This window comes from Lycorma delicatula, chromosome 3 (assembly GCF_047948215.1).
Source record: "Lycorma delicatula isolate Av1 chromosome 3, ASM4794821v1, whole genome shotgun sequence".
Lineage (NCBI taxonomy): Eukaryota > Metazoa > Arthropoda > Insecta > Hemiptera > Fulgoridae > Lycorma > Lycorma delicatula.
Genome location: NC_134457.1, coordinates 201,508,878 through 201,530,718, shown reverse-complemented (window position 1 = coordinate 201,530,718; position 21,841 = coordinate 201,508,878). Strand labels below are relative to the sequence as shown.

Here is a 21,841-nt window from a genome sequence, read left to right as displayed (position 1 = left end):
TACTAATTAATTTTCTATGTTTTTAAAGATTTCTTCCCCCAAAATGATCTAGTTTTCCATTTTTTCAGTTCTTAATTTCTTTTAAATAACTCTCTTTTATAACATGTTTCTATTTCTATAGTCTGATCTCCGATATTTTATATAACTTCAAAACAAATTTTCATGAGAATTTTATGTAAAAATGATTCTGTTAAAAAAACAATGTTACGCTATAATGCTGTTCAGTTTTTATTTGTTTATATAAACAAATACTTTAGACCTAAATTATTTCAACAATTAATTTATGTTAATTAAAAAAAATAATAAAATAATATTAATAAACATTTCAATTTCTTGCAATATCTCTTATAATTTTTTAGAGATCCCAATGGTGGTGGATATCTTTAACTTGAATTCCCTGAACGTACAAAAATATAACTGTTATATCTTAAGAAATTATTCTTGCTTAAACTTTGGAAGAATTATAAGAAAATTAATTTTTTATCTTTCTATATAGTTTTTAACTGACTAAATGAAATTTGAAATTCAACTCCACTGAGTTTAATCAGAATTATTATGTAATTAAAAGAAAATATATATAACTCAGAGACAATTCTTTTTATTTGTGTTGGTAAACTATTTTACATTAACATTTTAGTTATTAAAAAATTGGAAAGACTTACTTCTATAATGCTATTAATCATATCTTCTGTTTTTTCTAATATGATAAGGACAAAAAAAATATTACATAGAGGACAGAGTATGTAAATATATACTAAGAAAAACATAAGTAAATGAAAACTGGTAAAATGCTACAAATAAGTGAAAAGTTACTCCACAACTCTGAATATGTAGAATTTTCAGTCAATATTCTCACACATCACTTTCTTACATAATGGGCATAATGTAATCCAATTCACAGTTTTAATGTAAGTCCTAGAAGTAATGAGCTAATTTTTCTATTATTTCACTTGAAACGATTTATCTACAGATTATAGTTTTACTCCATATTGAAGATAAAAAGTAAATAAAAGCATTCTTTGAAATTTAAATAAATGATCAATTTTCTGAAATTTCATAGGGCATAGATCAAACATGGATAGGTTTACAAAATAAATGTACAATGTAATGGTTTTGAATTTTTTTTTCTACACAGAAATGCAGTAAAAGTGAGATTTGGTGTTAAATAAAATTTAAGTTTGATAAATATTGAAAAATTATTTTCTTTTTAAAAGAAATATGCATGGCATATTTTAAATCCTATAAAAAAAACATTGAATGTTCTCCATTTAAAGGTTACATGTTTTTCTTGTAGTTCTACATATCCCAGGCACCTTTGGTTCATCACATATATATATATATATATAAAAGTAAAACTAACCCTTACTTCTTTATAATAACCAATACAGCATGATTTAATGAAATTAAGAGGATTTTATGAGATACTGTCTCCTCAACACCTGCTCTTACAAAATTGAAGCAGCAGTTCCTTGCTTAGACTAGGCAAAATTAAAATTTTTTTTTATTCATAACAGAATTTGTGTAAATGTTTAAATATACTTAAATAAAATTAATAAGCCAATACATCATTAAAAAATTACAAGTCTACAATATACACAAACAAAGAATGCATATGAATTTATCATTATGCATGAAGAATACAATTTTTGGTTTAACACATTGTCTTAATAGGAGAAAATTTTCAGGGTATATAAAGATCTGTTCTTTGGCCAGTTCTGCAGGGATCCTTTGATTTTGAGACTGGGAAGAAAGGAATTTTGGTTTTCACAACTTGCACGTAATTTTGTTTGCACCAGTTAGTTTATAGTAAATTTTAACATGGAGGACAAAAACAAACATTTTTGACATATTTTACTTTTTTTATCTCAGTAAAGGTAAGAAAGTTGCTGAAGGCTCACAAAGAAATATGTGAACTTTATGGTGTTGATTGCCTAACAGAATTTAAAAAATTCCATTCTGGAAATTTTTCACTCAAAGATGACCAACATTCTGGTTGACCTACTGAAGTTGATGAAGACCAAATCAAAGCCGTAATTGAATCAGATCATCATATAACTAGGTGAGGATTGCAAAGAGGTTAAATGTATTGCACACAACAATTGAAAACCACATTACATGTCCTTGACTCATTAAGACGCTTCATCTTTGGGTTCCACATGAATTCAAAGAGCTTTATTTCATACAACAAATCAACATTTGTGATATGCATCTCAATCACAATGAAGTCGACTATTTTTTGAAATCAATCATCATCGGTGATAAAAATGGATTGTCTACAATAACAACAATCAAAAAGTGATCATGATCCAAGTATGATGAACCAGACCAAGCTACAGTGAAAGCTGAACTGCATCAAAAAGAGATCATGCTGTCAATTTAAAGGTAAGATGTGTATTTTGAGCTGCTGTAAATGAACCAAATGATCAATTCAGATGTTACAAGCAATCACAGAAAAGTGACCAGAATTACTAAACTGCAAAGGAATCATGTTCCACCAAGATAATACAAGGCCTCACACATCTTTGGTAACTCGTGGAAATTACTGAAACTTGATTGGGAAGTGATGTCTCAGCCACCATATAACCCTGATCTTACACCATCAGATTACCATTTATTTCAAAGTTTGCAAAACTTTTTTAACAGTAAAACTTTCACTAATGATGATTACCTGAAATCGCATTTGGTCCAGTTTTTTGCTAAGAACCATAAATTCTATAAGCCTGGAATCATGAAATAGCCAGAAATATGGCAAAAGGTTATTGGACAAAATGGAAAATATATAACTTATAAAAGTTCATTCTATGTATGAAAAAAAAAATGTTTTATTTCAGATTACAAAACTGAAATTAGTCTCTTGTCAATTTAATAGTTCATCACAATATAATTTTATATAAAAATTTTCAAAAAAATAAATAATTATAAAATAAAAATAATGGTAAAAATAATTTTTCAAATTTACAGACAAATGCACACTGTACAATTTGACTCTGATATATAATGGTCTAATTCATGGACAGTGGGTAGATTGTAGTTACCAGATTATCAGGTTTGTTACAGATGGAAGTGCTCATTTCTTTGAAGATCACTTCAATTACAATGGAATATTGTTTCTAGAATGTATATGGAGGTAACAATGTGAATCTTAAATGTTGGACCAACTTATGTAAATTCTTCTTCTTCCTGAACAACAAACAGAGATAATGCTTTTGAATTATTTAATTTCATTCAGTTGGTAGCGTTATTGGTTGATCAAACTGGGGTAAAAGATATCCAACCTCTTCATAACAACATCTCCACACTTCTACCTTGCCAAGAAATTGTTGATATTATTTATTCATTAAAAGGTTCATAACGCTTTATTCAGCAAAACATATTGCTTACGACCCATAAAGGATAACAAGTATCTTGAGTGTAATCTGTATTAACAAGAAGAGCTAATCAAGTGCTGTTCACTTTGTAACATAAAATCAACCTTATTAATTAATACATACACCAAAGCATGAATAATACGATAATTATTTTTTAAATGAACTATAAAGTATATAACTTTACCTATAATAACACCATTTGCTGATCTATAATAACTTTGAGTAATAGTACGAAATCTTTCCTGTCCAGCTGTATCCCAAATTTGTAACTGTATGGAAAGAATAAAAACAAAATTTTATTACGTTTAAATTTACAAAAAATAATTTAAACAAAACATATAACTTTTTCTAAATCAATTTTTTATTGAATAGCAGAGCATGAGAAGAATGGTTGTTTAATAATGTATGTGAATTACTTTGCATCTAATGGTTAAATAGTTACATTGTTATTTATGAATAGCAATGATAACAACATTGCTTAACAAAATTTAATCTAAAAATGAACACTTTTCATTCTTTTGCTAATATATTTTTGAAAAAGTAATAAATAAAAGACAAACACAACAAACTTAACTGACAACAGCAGTAAATGATTTTATATTAAAAATGTTTTGATTGCTCTGACAACTGTAACAAAACAATAAACAAAAGTAAATAAAATCATAAAAATAAAAGTACTGCAGTAACAGGTGAATTACACACATTTTTTTCTGCTGGTGACTAAACTGCTTAACTGCATTTCAATATCTGCACTCCACTTTCTCAGGGTAAATCAAGGTTGCATTTTTTGTTTATTTATTGGTTGGTGTGTATTAGATGACGTTTTTACAAAAATCTAATCATTGTTTTGTTATAAATTACATTTTTCCACTTTCTATCAATAAAATACTGAAATGTAACTCAAAGGAAACATTCCAAAACAATTTTTTTTTTTTGAAGGAAATGGGAGTATGACTGTGATAAACAACTTTTTAGTGTGGTATTTACTCTAAAATATTTTAATGAAACTGTTTTTTTTTTCAACTCAAAGATAGAGCAACATGAGGTGGCCGTAGAAATAAAATTAGACTATCACTAATGGTTACTAGGGTAAAAAAAAGATGTGAAAATTAACTCTACACTACCTGCTGCTTCCAGTTATACAGAAAATCCTAACTATAAAAAACAACATTGTCATAAAATTAAAAAACAAACACCTACATTTTTTTTTTTAAATTCATTTATTTCAAAGGCAAAGAGTTACATTTATTAGAAAGGCATCGAATATAAAAGAAAAAAAAAATTATGCTAAGATCTAATGTTTACAAAATCGGACTGCAGTTCATTAGTTACTGGATTTTGAAAAAAAATGAATACATAAAAATTCTGCAGACAAAAATTGCCACAAAACTGTAAAACTGTTTCCACAAGGAAATGGAAGAGTTAAAAAGATTATTTGAAATTTGAAAATAGTAAGCTACAGGATAGCAATACTTAATAATATTGTTTAAGTAACTTATATATGGAATATTTATTATTGTAATATAATCTATCAGCATTTTGAGATGCTATGAATTAAAAAACAATAAAATCTTTGACGTTAAATTGCATACTTATGCATGTAGGTTAGTATCAATTTTTACTATATAACACACAATTGCTTAATTTATGAGTGCAAAATGAAATCTAGTATGGTAGCTTGAATAATAAGTAATTTGTTTCTACTAAAATTGAAAAAAAAAATCAGTTGGGTTAAAGATTTGATAAAAACATTGAGTAGTGAGATTCATTACCATTTTACTAAAGTATATTTTTTAGGTCATCAAAAATTAATATCATCATAAGTATTATGAAAAACTTAAAACATCCTTAGAAATAACACTTTCATAAATCTATTGACTGTTTTTAAAACAACTTCATGAAAAAGAAGGTTATCAATTCATGTATGTACATCTTCAGGTGAAATTCATGGTCAAACAGCCCACCCTTGATGACATGTTTACTTTGTATAGAAGTTTGGTGGCATCATAGCAGCTTCTTTCATTTAACATCACTTAAAGGTTTTTTAAACCAAAAATTACATGGTAACACAGATTATTTGGATTTACTTAGTACTGGATTGATATACTGCCTGAAAAAATTATAGTAAAGAATTTTATTGCAAAACTTCATGGTAATTAATTTTAAATCTCAGGAAAAAACTGCGCACATTCACACATTCCACACTGTCTAAGCTCATGCTCAACAGTAGTTAAATCATGTCATCTTTTGGATTCTTTTTCTTATTTTTATTAAGATGCAGATTTTTCATCTTTTGTGTTTCTTTCTAACAGGCTTTTTAATAACAACTCTACTTACATTTCAAGTAAAAATTAAATTAAACAATTATATACAAAATAATTAAAAATAATAATAAAAACAACTTCAAAATAAGAGAAAAAATATATATTTTGTTAAAGCTTAACTTTTTGAAGTTGACAAATTATGTTTTAAAGTTACTGGTATCCATCCATTTGATTTTAATTACATGAAATATTTGGTTGCATTGTTTAATATTTAAAACAATATTTTCTTTTTTATAACAAGTACACAGATAAATAGGTCAACAACAGAATTATATAAATTCATCCCAACACTGGTAACTCAAATTCTATTCAAAATGTAACTATTAATAGAAATGCTCAAATGTTAAACAGACTACGCTACTTTAAATAATAATGCAAACAATAACATTTGCATTTGTGTTATCTCATCAATAATGTATGTATGATATGCAAATTCATCTACCAACCAAGGTCAATGCAGGAAAAAAATAATAAAATAAAAAATTGAATATTGTAATAGAATTTTTTCTGTTATTAAAAAATATGGAATTCACCTTGTACAATGAATTATTATATAATTACTGATCAGGAATTCCTGAAGCTTAACTGGAATTCTGATTAAGGGTTTTTAAGTTCAAATGAACTTTAGGAAGTGGTGGAGGGAAGCTCCAACCCTGTGTGAATAAAATAATCCAAAGTTAATAAAATGGGTTATCAAATCAATTAAGGATTAAATCTGCTACATATATATCCACCAGAGGATGACATTATAAGTAAAAAGGTTGACATTAAAGTAATTAATATAAGTTTTAGATTTTAAGCAGATTTCGGTGGAGAGTAGTTTCTATTTTTTCAACACAGAAACCTTAAAAATGAACTATTATAGAATAACTGAATCCTGCTAAATACTATTCTATATTAATACTATCAGACATTACAGCTTATATTTTCAGTGTTTAATATACAAATAATACTTCGCTGACAATGTAGGTCAACTGAGCTTAGAATGCAATAAAATGTTTTCCTAATTTCTGCTATTATTATGTTAATCGAAATGAATTTTTAGTTACTGTGTTTAGCTCTGTTATTTTGTGAATGTAATTCTTATACTCAACAAAAGAGACTAAGGCACTACTGAATGTATAGAGGGTATTCAATATTAATTTGTAAATGTAGCACAGTTTGTAAATGTAATAGCATGATAACCCATTTTTATAATTAAAAAATAAAATGAAATTTATTTACCTTTTTTTAAATAAATAATTTACAGAATAAAACAGATTTATAACATTTCCTTTATTGATTTACCTTTTTAAGCATAATTAAAATATCAAACATGATGGGTTATCCCACAACTGTTTCTTGAGACTACTAAACTGATTTTCACAAACCAAAAATCAAAATATAGTTTCATTGCTAGGTAAATTGTTATATGCTGGCTAGCGAGCGCTATACTTGCTCAGTCTTTATTTATTTTTTTATTACTTTTACTCTTTGGTTGTTAAAATTATGTGTTAATATTTTTTTTTATAAATGTGCAACAAACAAATGAGTCATCATCTTTTCTAATCATGTTGAAGTATTGTTTAATGTATTTAAGATTCCTTTATTCAGTCACATATCAGTGCTGCGCTTAAAAGCAACTATATTTGGTATATAATTTTCAATATAATTAAGTATTTTTCAAGCAAGCAGGCCTCGTTGCATTATTTATTCTTTTTAAGTTTATATTTTTTTTAATTAAGAGCTTCATTTAGCACTTTATACTGTTTATTTTTCTCTATATATTTTAACTTAAAAGGTTTTAAATGTTCATTATATTACAAAATGTATTATAAAAATAATTTGTATAATTTAAATGATTTTATTTTTTTGTAAAAAATACAAATGGGAGTGGGTGTTTTTAGGTACTAATGAGACTAGGTGCTTAAAAAAAAATCATTACGATAAAGAAAATTTCACTTTTTCTCTAAAAGTAGCAGGAAAGAAATACATAATTACATAATGTATTTATTACTAACAAGCATAAACTAAGTTACTTTTTTCTGAAAAATATCATTTTATAATTATTAAAGCAAACTGCAAAGTAACTAAAATCAACAAAAATACACCTTAAAGGCTTAAGCTTGGGATAAAGCTTTAGGGTGAGCAGAGCACATAACAGTGCAATGGTACTGATATTACATTGTTCATTCAAATGGTTCTTGATTTGATACCTAGTGTCACTGAACAGCAAAAGACACCTTGAGTATTAGAAGCCTTGAAAAAGATTACTGAGTAAGCTGAATCTTAGTGGTTGATAAAATGAGTGTCCAAATTAATAGACTGGGGCTGAAAATTGTCATAAAGTCTACGGAGATACTGGATATGACGGAGTATAAATCTAGGCAAGTTTTTAAAAGGCATAATTGGCTTCCTATTCAGCGGCTAGTCGGGGACCAGTTCGAGATGCTCAATGTTTTGATGAAGCAATTGATTTTCTCTGATTGAGTTTCTTTCTTCAAATAAGTTTATTAAAAAGTGTATTTATATTCAACTATTTCAAAATAAATTTTTATATTAATGACTTCAATCAGTTAGACTTACAGAATTACAGTTAAACTTCAATTATATCTGAAGTGAAAATTCAGATTCTACAAATAAGATAAAAAATTCTACTTCTATTTACTTAAAATATTTCACTATGCCAATTACCATTAATTTTGTTCATAAGGACTCACATAAAGATCTTACACAGGCATGAAGGTAATCTATAGAAATTTAAAACTAACATCAAACTACACTAAATAAAATTTAATTTTTTCTTTACAAAAAAAAACAACAAATTTTTCTTTTTCTGTGGTTGGTACTACAGCTCTTTATTAGTCTTTTTCTCCTCTATAATAGTTATCTACACTATTCTTTAAACCCCAATGATGGAGACAACTCTGCACCACTCCTCTTCTCAATTACATAATTAAATCCTCCTTCCCTTTACCTAACCAAATTTTCTTGATCTGATGCATCCTTCTTCTGTTAAATAACCACTTCCTGGACGATTATTTTAGATAATCCATCAGTATACTATCTTTCAAATGTCCAAGACAGTGAATCCTTTAGAAGCGCAACAATATCTTCTACATTTATTAGATTGTTGAATTCAAAATGTCACATTATTTTCCACTCATCTCCTTAATTCAAATATCTTTTTAAAACACTGATGCATCCTGCCTTATAAATAACTAACAATTCTTTTCTTTTAAATAATTATTCAAAAACAATTATAACTAAGGAAATAACAGCAAAAAATAAAGGCTATAAAATCACCAAACATTTTCATATAAGTAAATATATTAATGGATTAAAAAAATTATTTTTACAAGGAAGTGATACTACCTTTTCTGATATTGGTTACATCAACAAAGTTAAGTACATTAACTACCTGCTTTGTGTAACAGTGATTTTAAAAATGAAAAAGTATTGAATAGAACTATTTCAACAGAAGGAATCACAGGCAATGTTCTACTAAGCTCATTATAACCAAAAATTCAGCTTAAAATATCTTAATTCTTTGTTTGAAGAGATTAGAATGAAAAGATTTAAAGTTTGAGCCAAAGAATGCTTGAAATACAATATTTAGTGATCAAGTGATTAAATTAATAAAGACACAAAATAATAAAATAGAAAATGTTAAGAAAAATTCTAATTATGAGAAAAATTTGATGTTAAAATGGAAGGGCTACATAATGGGCTAAAATATAACAGAAATGAGTGTCTAACTTGGTTTACTTATATACACAGCTGTATTAGCTAAATAGATTATATACAACATTAGTGGTGCAAATTAAGATACTTTCAAGATTCAATCTAATCTAAAAAGTTTACTATTTTGCTAGTAATTAGGTTTGATATTCCTGATGAGAATAAGCTAAAGAAACTGAATGAACCTTGTACTGCTGTTTGTGATCTATATAACATGTTCAAAACTCGTAGTGGGGATACTTTATAGGAAATAATGTAACTGAAAATGAGATGTTGGTGCTTTTTAATGGATGTTATAATTTTAAAACGTTCAGCCTTCCAAAACAAACAAAATATGGTTTCAAACAGATTTATAATTTGAAGATTTAAAATATATCATACATTTATAATGGCATAAATTTGGATTAAACTGGGCTTAATCAAGAAAGGCATCGTTGAACTGAGTTGTTAGTAGACTTGCAAATCTAGCACCAAGTAAAATATTCTAATAAGAATAACTATTATATATCAATAGAATTAGCATATGTTACAAAACAAAACATGAAAATGGGCGGGGGGGGGGGTAAATAATTCTACTAGTTAGTTCCAAATAAAAAATATACATTTACTTCTTGGTTTATGCATTGTGCATTCTTTTTTTTTCTTGTCTTCAGTCATTTCACTGGTTTGAAGCAGGTCTCCAAGATTCCCTATCTAGTGCTAATCGTTTCATTTCAGTATACACTCTACATCCTACATCCCTAACAATTTGTTTTACATATTCCAGACGTGGCCTGCCTACACAATTTTTTCCTTCTACCTGTCCTTCCAATATTAAAGCGACTATTCCAGGATGCCTTAGTATGTGGCCTATAAGTCTGTCTCTTCTTTTAACTATATTTTTCCAAATGCTTCTTTCTTCATCTATTTGCCGCAATACCTCTTCATTTGTCACTTTATCCACCCATCTGATTTTTAACATTCTCCTATAGTACCACAATTCAAAAGGTTCTAATCTTTTCTTCTCAGATACTCCGATCATCCAAGTTTCACTTCCATATAAAGTAACACTCCAAACATATACTTTCAAAAATCTTTTCCTGACATTTAAATTAATTTTTGATGTAAACAAATTATATTTCTTACTGAAGGCTCGTTTCGCTTGTGCTATTCAGCATTAAATATCGCTCCTGCTTCGTCCAACTTTAATAATTCTACTTCCCAAATAACGAAATTCTTCTACCTCCATAATCTTTTCTCCTCCTATTTTCACATTCAGTGGTCCATCTTTGCTATTTCTACTACATTTCATTACTTTTGTTCTTGTTTATTTTCATGCGATAGTTCTTGCGTAGGACTTCATCTATGTCATTCATTGTTTCTTCTAAATCCTTTTTACTCTCGGCTAGAATTACTATATCATCAGCAAATCGTAGCATCTTTATCTTTTCACCTTGTACTGTTACTCCGAATCTAAATTGTTCTTTAACATCATTAACTGCTAGTTCCATGTAAAGATTAAGAAGTAACGGAGATAGGGAACATCCTTGTCGGACTCACTTTCTTATTACGGCTTCTTTCTTATGTTCTTCAATTATTACTGTTGCTGTTTGGTTCCTGTACATGTTAGCAATTGTTCTTCTATCTCTGTATTTGAACCCTAATTTTTTTAAAATGCAGAAAATTTTATTCCAGTCTACGTTATCGAATGCCTTTTCTAGGTCTATAAACGCCAAGTATGTTGGTTTGTTTTTCTTTAATCTTCCTTCTACTATTAATCTGAGGCCTAAAATTGCTTCCCTTGTCCCTATACTTTTCCTGAAACCAAATTGGTCTTCTAACACTTCTTCCACTCTCCTCTCAATTCTTCTGTATAGAATTCTAGTTAAGATTTTTTATGCATGACTAGTTAAACTAATTGTTCTGTATTTTTCACATTTATCTGCCCCTGCTTTCTTTGGCATCATGACTATAACACTTTTATTGAAGTCTGATGGAAATTGCCCTTTTTCATAAATATTACATACCAGTTTGTATAATCTATCAATCGCTTCCTCACCTGCACTGCGCAGTAATTCTACAGGTATTCCGTCTATTCCAGGAGCCTTTCTGCCATTTAAATCTTTTAATGCTCTCTTCAATTCAGATCTCACTATTGTTTCTCCCATTTCATCCTCCTCAACTTTGCGCATTCAGAAATTATATATTTAAAGTCATATTTGGCAAAGAACTTAGTTAAAAAGAATAATGAGAAATGAAAAGGTAATGTGGAAAGGTAAAGGAAAGGGGCAGCAATAGAAATGCAATATGTAGTCCATTTTTGGAAAGAAACGCATTAAGAATTGATTTTTCCACTGAAAAATCATTATTATTTTCTTTTAAATAACTACAATAAAATGTTTACTAAAATAAATTATGCAGAAAAATTATTATAATGGAAAGATGTTATTATCTACTTTTCATAAGGATTTATTGAAATTAAATTTACAACTTTACTAAAGTTAAACACTTAGTGTTTATTTAATTTTGGTAAAAATATTTTATAAAATTTTGGCAAATAAGCATTATCTTAAAGGAAGTAAAATATATTTATACAACTTTATTTTAATTATTGTTTTTTTTTTTTTTTAAATAACGTCTATTAGTATTAGAATAAAATAATAATACATTTAGTAATTGTAATTAAAATTATCATAGCCAAATTTGCAATTTATCAAACACACAAGATGAGCCAAAAAGTATTTTATATGATAACAATATAAGAAAGAGCATAGATACTGTAAAAAAGATATGTTAAAATTATTCACAGAAATAAAATGTTTCCAGCACTATCAGGAATAAGACGTAGAGAGTGCTGATCACTAGTTACATGATAAATTATTATGAGATGAAAGATCTGTTCTCTTCTGACAAAGAAAAACAAGAAAACAACCTATCAAAAATCAAGTTCAAAATATCAAAAGGATGTATATAAAACATCTGTACTAATTCTATAAAGAATGTGAAATGAAAATGGTGTTAGGTTAAGTTTTATTTGATATTTATTATATAGAGAGAACTAAACTTATAATTATTTACAAAATGAAAATATTTTAATGTAAGTGTTATGAATATTCATTAGTAAAATGGTTAAAAAATAAGAGAAGGGAAGAAATAACAAAAATTTTCAGAAAATACAAAATTAAGAAAAAAAAATTGAAACTAAGTCTATTATACAAAACAAAACTTTTTACAGCGGTTATAATTTTTTTTAATAACTAAACTGAAAATAATGTTTTAAATAATTAGAATAGTTTTTAATCTAAAAATTTAACCTTGACAAAATTATTACAATAGAATTGAGACTTAACATCAATACAAACTTATAATGATACTTCATAAATTAAAAGGTAAGTAAGAATTTTAACAAGATTTAAAATTTTATTATAAAAATGACTTAAACTTCTTAATTAGCAAATTTTTATGAACTAAAAACAAATATTTAAAGGTTAATCAAAATTTTTGTTATTTTATATAAAAAAAAATAAATTCTATTAATGATGTTTTATATTAATGGCTCATCAAGACAAACATATTTGTTTAATGTACAGCTCACAAATGTGTAATAAATATGTTGAAAGAACCGAATAATTATCTCTCATAAAATCTTTTAGAAGCTCAACTTTCACGTATTTGAAAGCAAATGTGGCAAATTAAATTTAATATTGTGTAAAATATGGGTAAAAAATTAGCATAATCCTAATAAAAATAAATTTAATAGTCATGTTAGTAGCTGGAAGAATTTAATGGATAAAACAAATTATTTATGGTCCCAGGGACCACTAATCACCAGTTTTCTACAAAAGTTGCATGTCAACATTTCAGAGATAAAAGCTTCTGTCAGCAATTAATTAGTTTATAAAGAGTACCATTCAGTCCAATTTTAATCATCATAACTCAGAGAAGATCTATTTTTAGTCTTAATTTATAAATAAGGCATGTTATAAATAACAACAATAGTTGATACATACATTACTTAAACAGTTTTATTACAAAAATTCAGTATAATATCAACTGAAGATCAATATTAATGAATATTGAAATTACAATTACCTAGAAAGTAATTTACAAAGTCACATAACAAAATTTTAATAATCTTGCAGTGAAATTATAGAACTTTCATACTGGGCAGCATATGTTCTCATAAACAAAAATAAACTCAATTAATTAAATTTTATTATTGAACTGATAGCTATTTTTTTTATTTTATTTAATTTAACAAAATTCAAAAAATTTGTATGTTCCAATTCAAAACAATTTTCTTCAAAATTACAGAAGCCAATATTCTAAATTCTATCCATCCAAAGATCTATTGAATTAATAAATATAAAAACGGAATATCTAATAATGTTACATCGCATAATTACCTTTACTTTTTTACCATCAACTGAAACAGTTTTCATAGAAAAGTCAACACCTATAGTATTTCCATGACGTTCAACAAATGTTCCAGATTTAAATCTTTGAACAACGCAAGTTTTACCAGCACCACAATCCCCAATTAGAACAATTTTAAAGAGAAAGTCAAAAGTATCATCGTTTGAGTTAGAATTAACTAAACCATCACCACTACGCCTATACATCTCAGAATACAACAGAAAACATAAAATTAAAGCTGTAATTAAGTCTCACTATTTCAACATAACCTACAGTTCAGTCGGATCGAAAATTGAGCTAAAATCAAACCTCAAAATAACAGCTGATTAAGCTACGCTTAATTTACTGTTTTGCATACACCGAATAACGGCAAACCATTGAACTAATGATGATATTTATTGTTTCTATTAATGATAAAAAAATAAAAATTTAATCTATCTCATAAAATCAAATAACAAAAACCAATTAAAACAATTAAATTTCATATTTTTAATGATTTATTTCTTTCATAATTAATAAAAGAATCAAAAAAATTTAATTGGTTTTTCAAAACCAGTTATGTACAAGCGTTTCTTTTTATTTTGTATGTAGTGGTGTGACTGCTGAATAATGTTCGTTATTTCAATTGAATCGTTGATTACAATATGTACTAGTTGATTGCGATGTACTAATTTTTTTAACCACTGTTAAAAAAATTAAAAAACAAGTAAAAGTTCTAAAAGAATGTGAAACACTGTTCCAGAGTGATATTTTCTTGAATTATGAATTCATTTCATTAAACTTTTTTAATGGCTGACCCAAGAGTGAAGTGTTCTTTTATATAACAAAATTTGCAGAATACAGGCTACATTATCTTTTATAAGAATACTATTTCGATCTAAACTATGAAAATAGAAAGGATTGGATATTTGTGCGTTAACCAGCACAGAGATTATTTTACATAATTTTCTTATCATATATTTTTTATTTATTTCATGCAAAAATAATGGGTATTGTGGGTGATTGTAATAAGATTTTCATTTCTGTCATGTATTCCAATTCTTAAAAGATGTAAGTTAAGGAAAGATAATAGGACTATGCAGTATGCACTATATATTGCATGTATAACAAGAAAGACAGATACAATCAAAAAGTATATTAGAACTGAAGCTAGTTTGTTCATTTACTGTGTACCATCAAAAGTGTTTTTTATGTATGAAATAATACTTCTGTATAGAAGATAGAGAGACATAGTTAAAGTATAATGTAGCTTTCACACTTTATAAATAAATGACTTACTAAATGTATGCAGCGATATCATTAGGTTATGCTATAGTGAATAACTACAGTATTAACAGCTGAGAATGACCTCAAAAATATTTGAAAATACTTTTGAAGTGTAAAAATCAATTGTTTGGTTTATCATAAAGAATTTATAGTTTTATATAATTTATATAATTACAGTATTTGGGAGTCACAAATCTTTTATTTATAGGCTTGTGTAAAGGATTTTTCATAAAAATAAATAACAATAATTTGTTTATTGTAAAAAAACTTACAAGAACAATTATTGTAAAAATTGGTGTCTAAAATAAAGCAATTTTTTTTTAGATCTTTAATTATATATACATATATATTTATTTTTCTTGGGAAACAAATCCAGTAACCTTAAATTGAGCATAACTCAGGAATGACTCAATCAATCTTTATACAATTTTCACAAACAACTTCAGATACACTACTACAGCATATCTAAATTTAAATAAATTGATCCAGTAGTTTAGTTTGGGAGATTTTTGAGCCACAAATATATATATGATATAAGACAACTACATTTTAAGTGAATCATATTTTCGTACTCCTCAAACCTCAAAATGTAAAGAAAATTCATTTTCACCCCCCAATCCTACCACACAATTGAAAGTAATACTGTATCTTTCTTCAAAAATTCTGTAAAAATAAACCAATGATAAAAGCGTTTTTAATGTAGGTCACCTTAAGCCAGTATTCTAGTTTGATGACTAAAATTAAGTCCTTGGATTAATTTCTACAGAAGCAGTTTATGGCTTAAATAAATGCTTTGAATGAGTAAGAAAGTAATTTTTTCTTAGAACTATAAATTCATCTAATTCCTATTATCATGGCTGATAATTTGATAAGCATTTTAGTTTTATGCCTTGAAAATTGAACAATCTCTACAAAAAGGATTTGGACTGTAGAAGAGAAAATTCAAATAAACCAATAACTTATAAATTTCTTATTGATTGGAATCAGGAAATATTGTAAACATTTTATGTTGCATTTTCACATACAAATTTTTTAACACTGCAGTATTTCCCCAAATACCTGAAACAGTTTTTATGTTCTATTTCTTATTATGATTCGAATGATCCTTCATATAAATGAATTTTTTTTGTTGTAAATATTGATTCAAACAGTTGAAAAGATTAAAATAAAAGTATAAAACAAATTATCTCTTAATACCATTAAGTTAAACACAACTCTTCTTAAATGCAATAATGGAATTACTGATTACTCAAAATATTCATTATTAGAAAGATAAGCTGTTCACAAATGACCAAAATTTTTATTTTATGTTTCATCGGTTATTTTATGATGTTATTATCCCTATTTATCTTATTCAAGTGGTGACCATGGATATTATTAATCTAGAAAAACTTTTAATAAAAAATAAATTAAAAACTGTTTTTTATTAATTGAAGGTGCCATGTCATGTATTAAAGACTCAAGAAAGAAGGATTGAATTTGTCACAGGTGGTTTAGCTGTATACACATTATAACCCCTATTAATGAACAGTTACTGTGACTCCCAAATTACAATACTGCACAAAATTATTCTGCAGTTTATGCTATGCACTTGATAAAAGTCAAAATTACTGTACTGAAAATTTATCAACAAATGCACGTTTTAAGTATAAGAAGCTATTTGGTTTTTTACTAAAATGCCAAATTTTTATTTAACAAACATTTTTACTTACTGCAAAAGGCTTAAAGAAACCTTCATTTTAATTATAACAAGTTACAGTTTTTGTATTTTTGACATAAAATTAAAAAAATCACTTTTTTTTAAAATAAAAGTTATCATCTTTAAAATAGAGTAACGATGGTCTTGTTTCCTGGTTTTTGATTTTTCTTTATACCTTCTAATCTTAACTTCTTATGACATTCTCATATTTTACAGTCATCATATAAATTATTAATAACAAAGGTAATTTGCATTAACATGGTAAAACATTACCATGTTTTATATGTTTTCATCAGAAAACTTTCATTCTTTCCTATTGAGATGTTTTCAAAACTACCTTATTTAATGCGACTGATTTGGTCACCAACACATCATCAAATATTTACATAACATTTCTAATAATAATAAAAATTATTCACTAATACTTACTTATTCCTGCAGTTAATTCTTTAATAATATAAATCAGCAAAGTCATATGATGGTTGGTGGGTTAACTAAACAGCCTATTTTCAAGGTACTAACTGTTTTTTTTTCACTAATCCTTACATCAGCTGTCCCACAAAATCTATTTGACCTAACACCATCTAAGTTTATTGGTAATTTAAAATGAAGTAGCAGATTTAGATGATGTTACTACACTTACTCAGTTATAAACCATGTCTTTCCACCCTCAAAATATTTACAACTGGAATTGACCAATTCTTTATAATTGCATCAATCATTGGATTAATGCATTAGTTGTGCAAAGTATAAAAGAGTATTAAAAGTAAGCAAATATTGAAAACATTTGTTTGAATACTTGATGATATCTTTTCTCTTAACACTGCTTTTACTTCCTGAAATTTGGTTTAATTTTTTGATTTTGTTGTGTTACTGTAGATACATTATTACAAGTAATAATCAAATGTTGATTGTACTTCCTGTTTAATTCTTTAAAATACAGATTTTCTTCTAGTTACTTTAAACAATTTTTTTGAAAATGCTCGTTCATTGTTTTGTCATTTGTCATATTAGCACAACAGTCATGTCTGTGCTAATAGTGACCAATCTCTTGAGATCAGGATCATCTCATGCCCATGTTACTCATTTGTGTTTGCTTCATTGCTGTTTCATAACAAACATTTCTTTAAACAATGTTAAATCTCTAATAAGTTTTTTTAAACAAAAAGCAAAGTTTGAAATTTGTGTAGTGTTCCACATAGATATTTCCCTATCACAACTGCTAATTCCAATAGAAGTACCAATTATAGGGATTTTTAAAACTAACTTGTACAAATTAGAAAGAATGAACTAGCTGTGATTAATTATGAAGAATGATGACAGTATCTCAGAAGGGGTTGGTTGGATTTCTAAGTTTACTAACTTAAATGTCCTAGTTATAAGAACTTATGAACTAAACAGAACAGCTGTTAAGGAACTGTCATATCATGCACAGTTTTTTCCTTGAAGTGTAAAAAAAATTACAGATAAAGTGTTTTTACAACAACATTTTTAAACATAGAATACATTACAGTTATAAAAAATAAACATAATATTTTATTGAAAAAGTGTTTATAAGCATACTTTTAATAATGTTTTATTACTTGTATTAACACATTAATTATTTATTAATGATTTTTTACACACTTGCTTTATATACACATTAATAATATTAGTGATCAAATTACTTTTGTGTATAAGATGTGAAGATAATTTACCAATTGTCAAGAAATGTTGCAGCTGATTTGGTAATTTGGCAAAGAATCATCAACAGAAATGATACTTAACATTTTCTTGTTTAAAATACTAGAAGAAGCTAATAGTAATCCAGTTCTGTCAGAAAAGAATGAGCTCCTGCCATCCACTCAAATATCCTACTCATAACAGATAAATACTGGATTACACAATATTTTATTTATAAAATATTTACAATATTTTATTTATATTTTCACAATATTTTATTATATTGTGAAGAGTTGCAGGAATAATATTTTCTCTAATTTGTATTAGAGATAAACCCTATCAATCGTAAATAATTGAAACTAAAATATCCCTACTTTGTTTTATACAACACTTCTTGCAATGTTAATTTGAAATTTAATCACATATTTTATTTACATTGTATTTTTACATCATAAGTTGAGGTTTTGAAGTTGAAAAAATAGTCAAGTGTTATTTTGGTTTTTGTTTCATTACAAGGAAAATTTAACAGAGTATAAACAAATTTTTTACTCTGATTGGGTCATAATAAAACATTATATAGTTCATGTCTGGAATAAATAGAAATGGTACTCCATTGGAACTGTCTCAGCATTTGATTAATGGATCAAGGAAACTGTGGTAAAACCTTGATGAGAACAGCATCGCAATATATACAGTTAATTATACCATAAAAAATAAATGTGATTAAAGTCCATATTTATTATTTAAAATAAAATCACATGAAATAAGGTAAATACATGAAGATATTAAAAAACAGAATAAACCACAATTCAGAAAGTGTTAATAAAAATTATTTTACTACATATTTACTTGTACTTGTCATATGGAGATGCAGAAATTCCATTTTTTAAGTGTTTAATTAGTTTTATTTAGAAATTTATCTACAAAGTAACATTACTTCTATAAAATAATTGATTTTATTTAATTTAAATGGATTGGTGGAAAGATTTCTTAAGAGGTTTAATAATTTATTAAAAATTTGGCAATGGAAGAAAAATACCCTTTCTAATAACATTATGTAGAGTTACAGGAAAGCAGGTCTGTTGTCTAAATTGATAATATTGATACTGATAATTTTTAAAAAATAAGTCACTGTTTCTGCATGCACATTCGTAAATATAAACACATGAATAAGTAAGCAAGTTTAATTTTGTAGATTCCAATGGCAGTAATTTGCATTTGCTTTTGAGCCCTTTTTCAAACCCCTGCACTTAGCTCCTTTGGAGGTGCTTCGGGAAATTTAAAGCTTTATAGGGTTCTTAGGCTGTAATTTACCTGCTATTAGGTTTGAAATTTAAGGCTGTCTAGAAGTCCCAATAGAATTTAAAAAAAAATGTATGTCACTTTTTTGTGGTACTTTTTAACAGAATACCTTCTACAATAATGTGTTTTATGTGATTATTTTTTAAGAAAATTTATCAGCATAAAAAAAGAGAAATTTCACGTCATGATTTAGAACCCTAAAAATGTAATATAATTAATAAAAAGGAATAATTTAAAAAAAAAACCTATAACAAGAAAATTAAAAAAGGAATAAATTACAGTAAATGGTATTAAATAAATGAACCAATCTATTTTTTTTTTTAAATAAATTTCTAATTACACCAACATTCAGTTTATAATACTCAAAATTATTATACACAAAATTACATATAAAACTAATATTAACTAATACACACTGTACATAAGATGATATGTCTGAAGCGAATTTATGAGAATGAGTTTATTTAATTGTTTCATTATTGTGCTTGGTGGAAATAATAAATTGTGTATTATTTAGAGGAATAACAATAATAATAATTTATGTGCCATTTTATACTAACGTGTAATGATGATTCAATTAAAGATAAATTTAGGATAATTAAGATTTTAAATTAATTACAAGTTCTCTTTAATTAATTAAATCTATTAAATGATTAGTTATAAATAAATGCCTTCACTATTTAAAAATATGGCAATTAATATAATTTTTTGTTTTTTTTATATGTTTTTACAATGTAATTAATTTGTTTTTTTATATGACATAATTAAATGTTAAAATAGTTTCAACTGCATTTTTAAGATTAATTGTATAATGTTTAACAGAAATCTATTTTTTAAACAAAATCAAAAATTCCAGTAATATTTCTTAATAAAAACAATTAAACAATCAACTTTAAAAAGTTCACAAAAATATGTATCAATAATACTAATATTAAAATTAATTCTAAAGTGGATAAATTATTTTCATCGGTCTCATGTGAACGTCTGATAATGTGTCTTGTGAAAAATAAAACAGGTAAAAAATGCGCATCACTAAGTCACATTTGAATGTGTTTTAGGGCAAGAATTTGTAATTCTTATAATGAAACTAAGTTCAACGTAACAGAAAACAAAACATTTATAGACTGTATTTTAATTTTAATTTAAAAAAACCGTTTGCAATTCTTTATAAATTTATCTTACTTAATGTCTAAGATATTACACAGTCATTTGTTTTCTAGATTGCTAGTTCAACTGTCCATCAAACATTTTCTTATAACTTGGTAACATCATGCAATTTTTACAAAATACTAGTTCATAATGGTGTTTTTTTTTTACATATATTTCATTTGCCTTTGTAGCACATATTAAGATGTTTGTTGTATAGGCCCAACTGGCACAGCATTGCACAAACAAATATATATAGTTTAAAGTAAAGTTTACAATTTCTTAACCTTTCAGTCAATGTCTTTTTCACCTAAGTTGCAATAAATTTATAAAAATTAGTTATTTATTTGTAAAAAAAACAATTATTAATTAATTATTATCATTAATTTCTTATGATATATTACTCATAACAACTGTTAAGAGTAAATAATTACATGAATAAAATTAAATTGTGTATGACATATCGGCTAGGTTAGCATATGGTTGTGAGTGTTCTTGCAAAGTGGGACTTGTCCCTCACTTTGCAAGAACACTCACAACCATCTTTTCGTGCCGATTTGGCTTGTATCAGGTATACATTTTTCTGATTGATTTTAATTTTGTCTTTTCATATTATTAGAGCTAATTAATATTACATTCACAATATTTGAAGGTGGTTTATATTTAAACTGTGTTTGGCATTTTTAATTTTATTTTTATAAAACAATTTTATACAATTACTTACTTCAAGTTGTATAACTAAAAGCAGTATTATATATAACATATATTTAACACAAAAAACTCTATATTATTATACATATATTTTTATTAAACAGTTTTAATTAAAAAGAAAAAGTATGTTTTTTGTCTGAGTACAAAATGTTTTGTACATTATGCTTAATGATCTTATCACTGGCTGAATATAGATTAATCCTATCATATCCATCCTACTTAATATTTTAATTGAGGCTTAAAACTTT

General features: G+C 26.3%; 1 protein-coding gene across 1 annotated transcript in view; it reads right to left on the bottom strand.

Annotated features, from left to right (window-relative positions):
• Rab19 (RAS oncogene family member Rab19) overlaps positions 1–14,110 on the bottom strand; it is a 34,075-nt gene extending 19,965 nt beyond the window's left edge. Inside the window, exons 1-2 of the mRNA XM_075359072.1 lie at positions 13,798–14,110; positions 3,553–3,637 (exon numbers count right to left, since the gene is read on the bottom strand). Of these exons, the coding sequence (XP_075215187.1) occupies positions 3,553–3,637; positions 13,798–14,013 (301 nt within the window). The 5' untranslated portion in view covers positions 14,014–14,110. The remainder of the gene's footprint in view (positions 1–3,552; positions 3,638–13,797) is intronic.
• Positions 14,111–21,841: the final 7,731 nt, after the last annotated feature.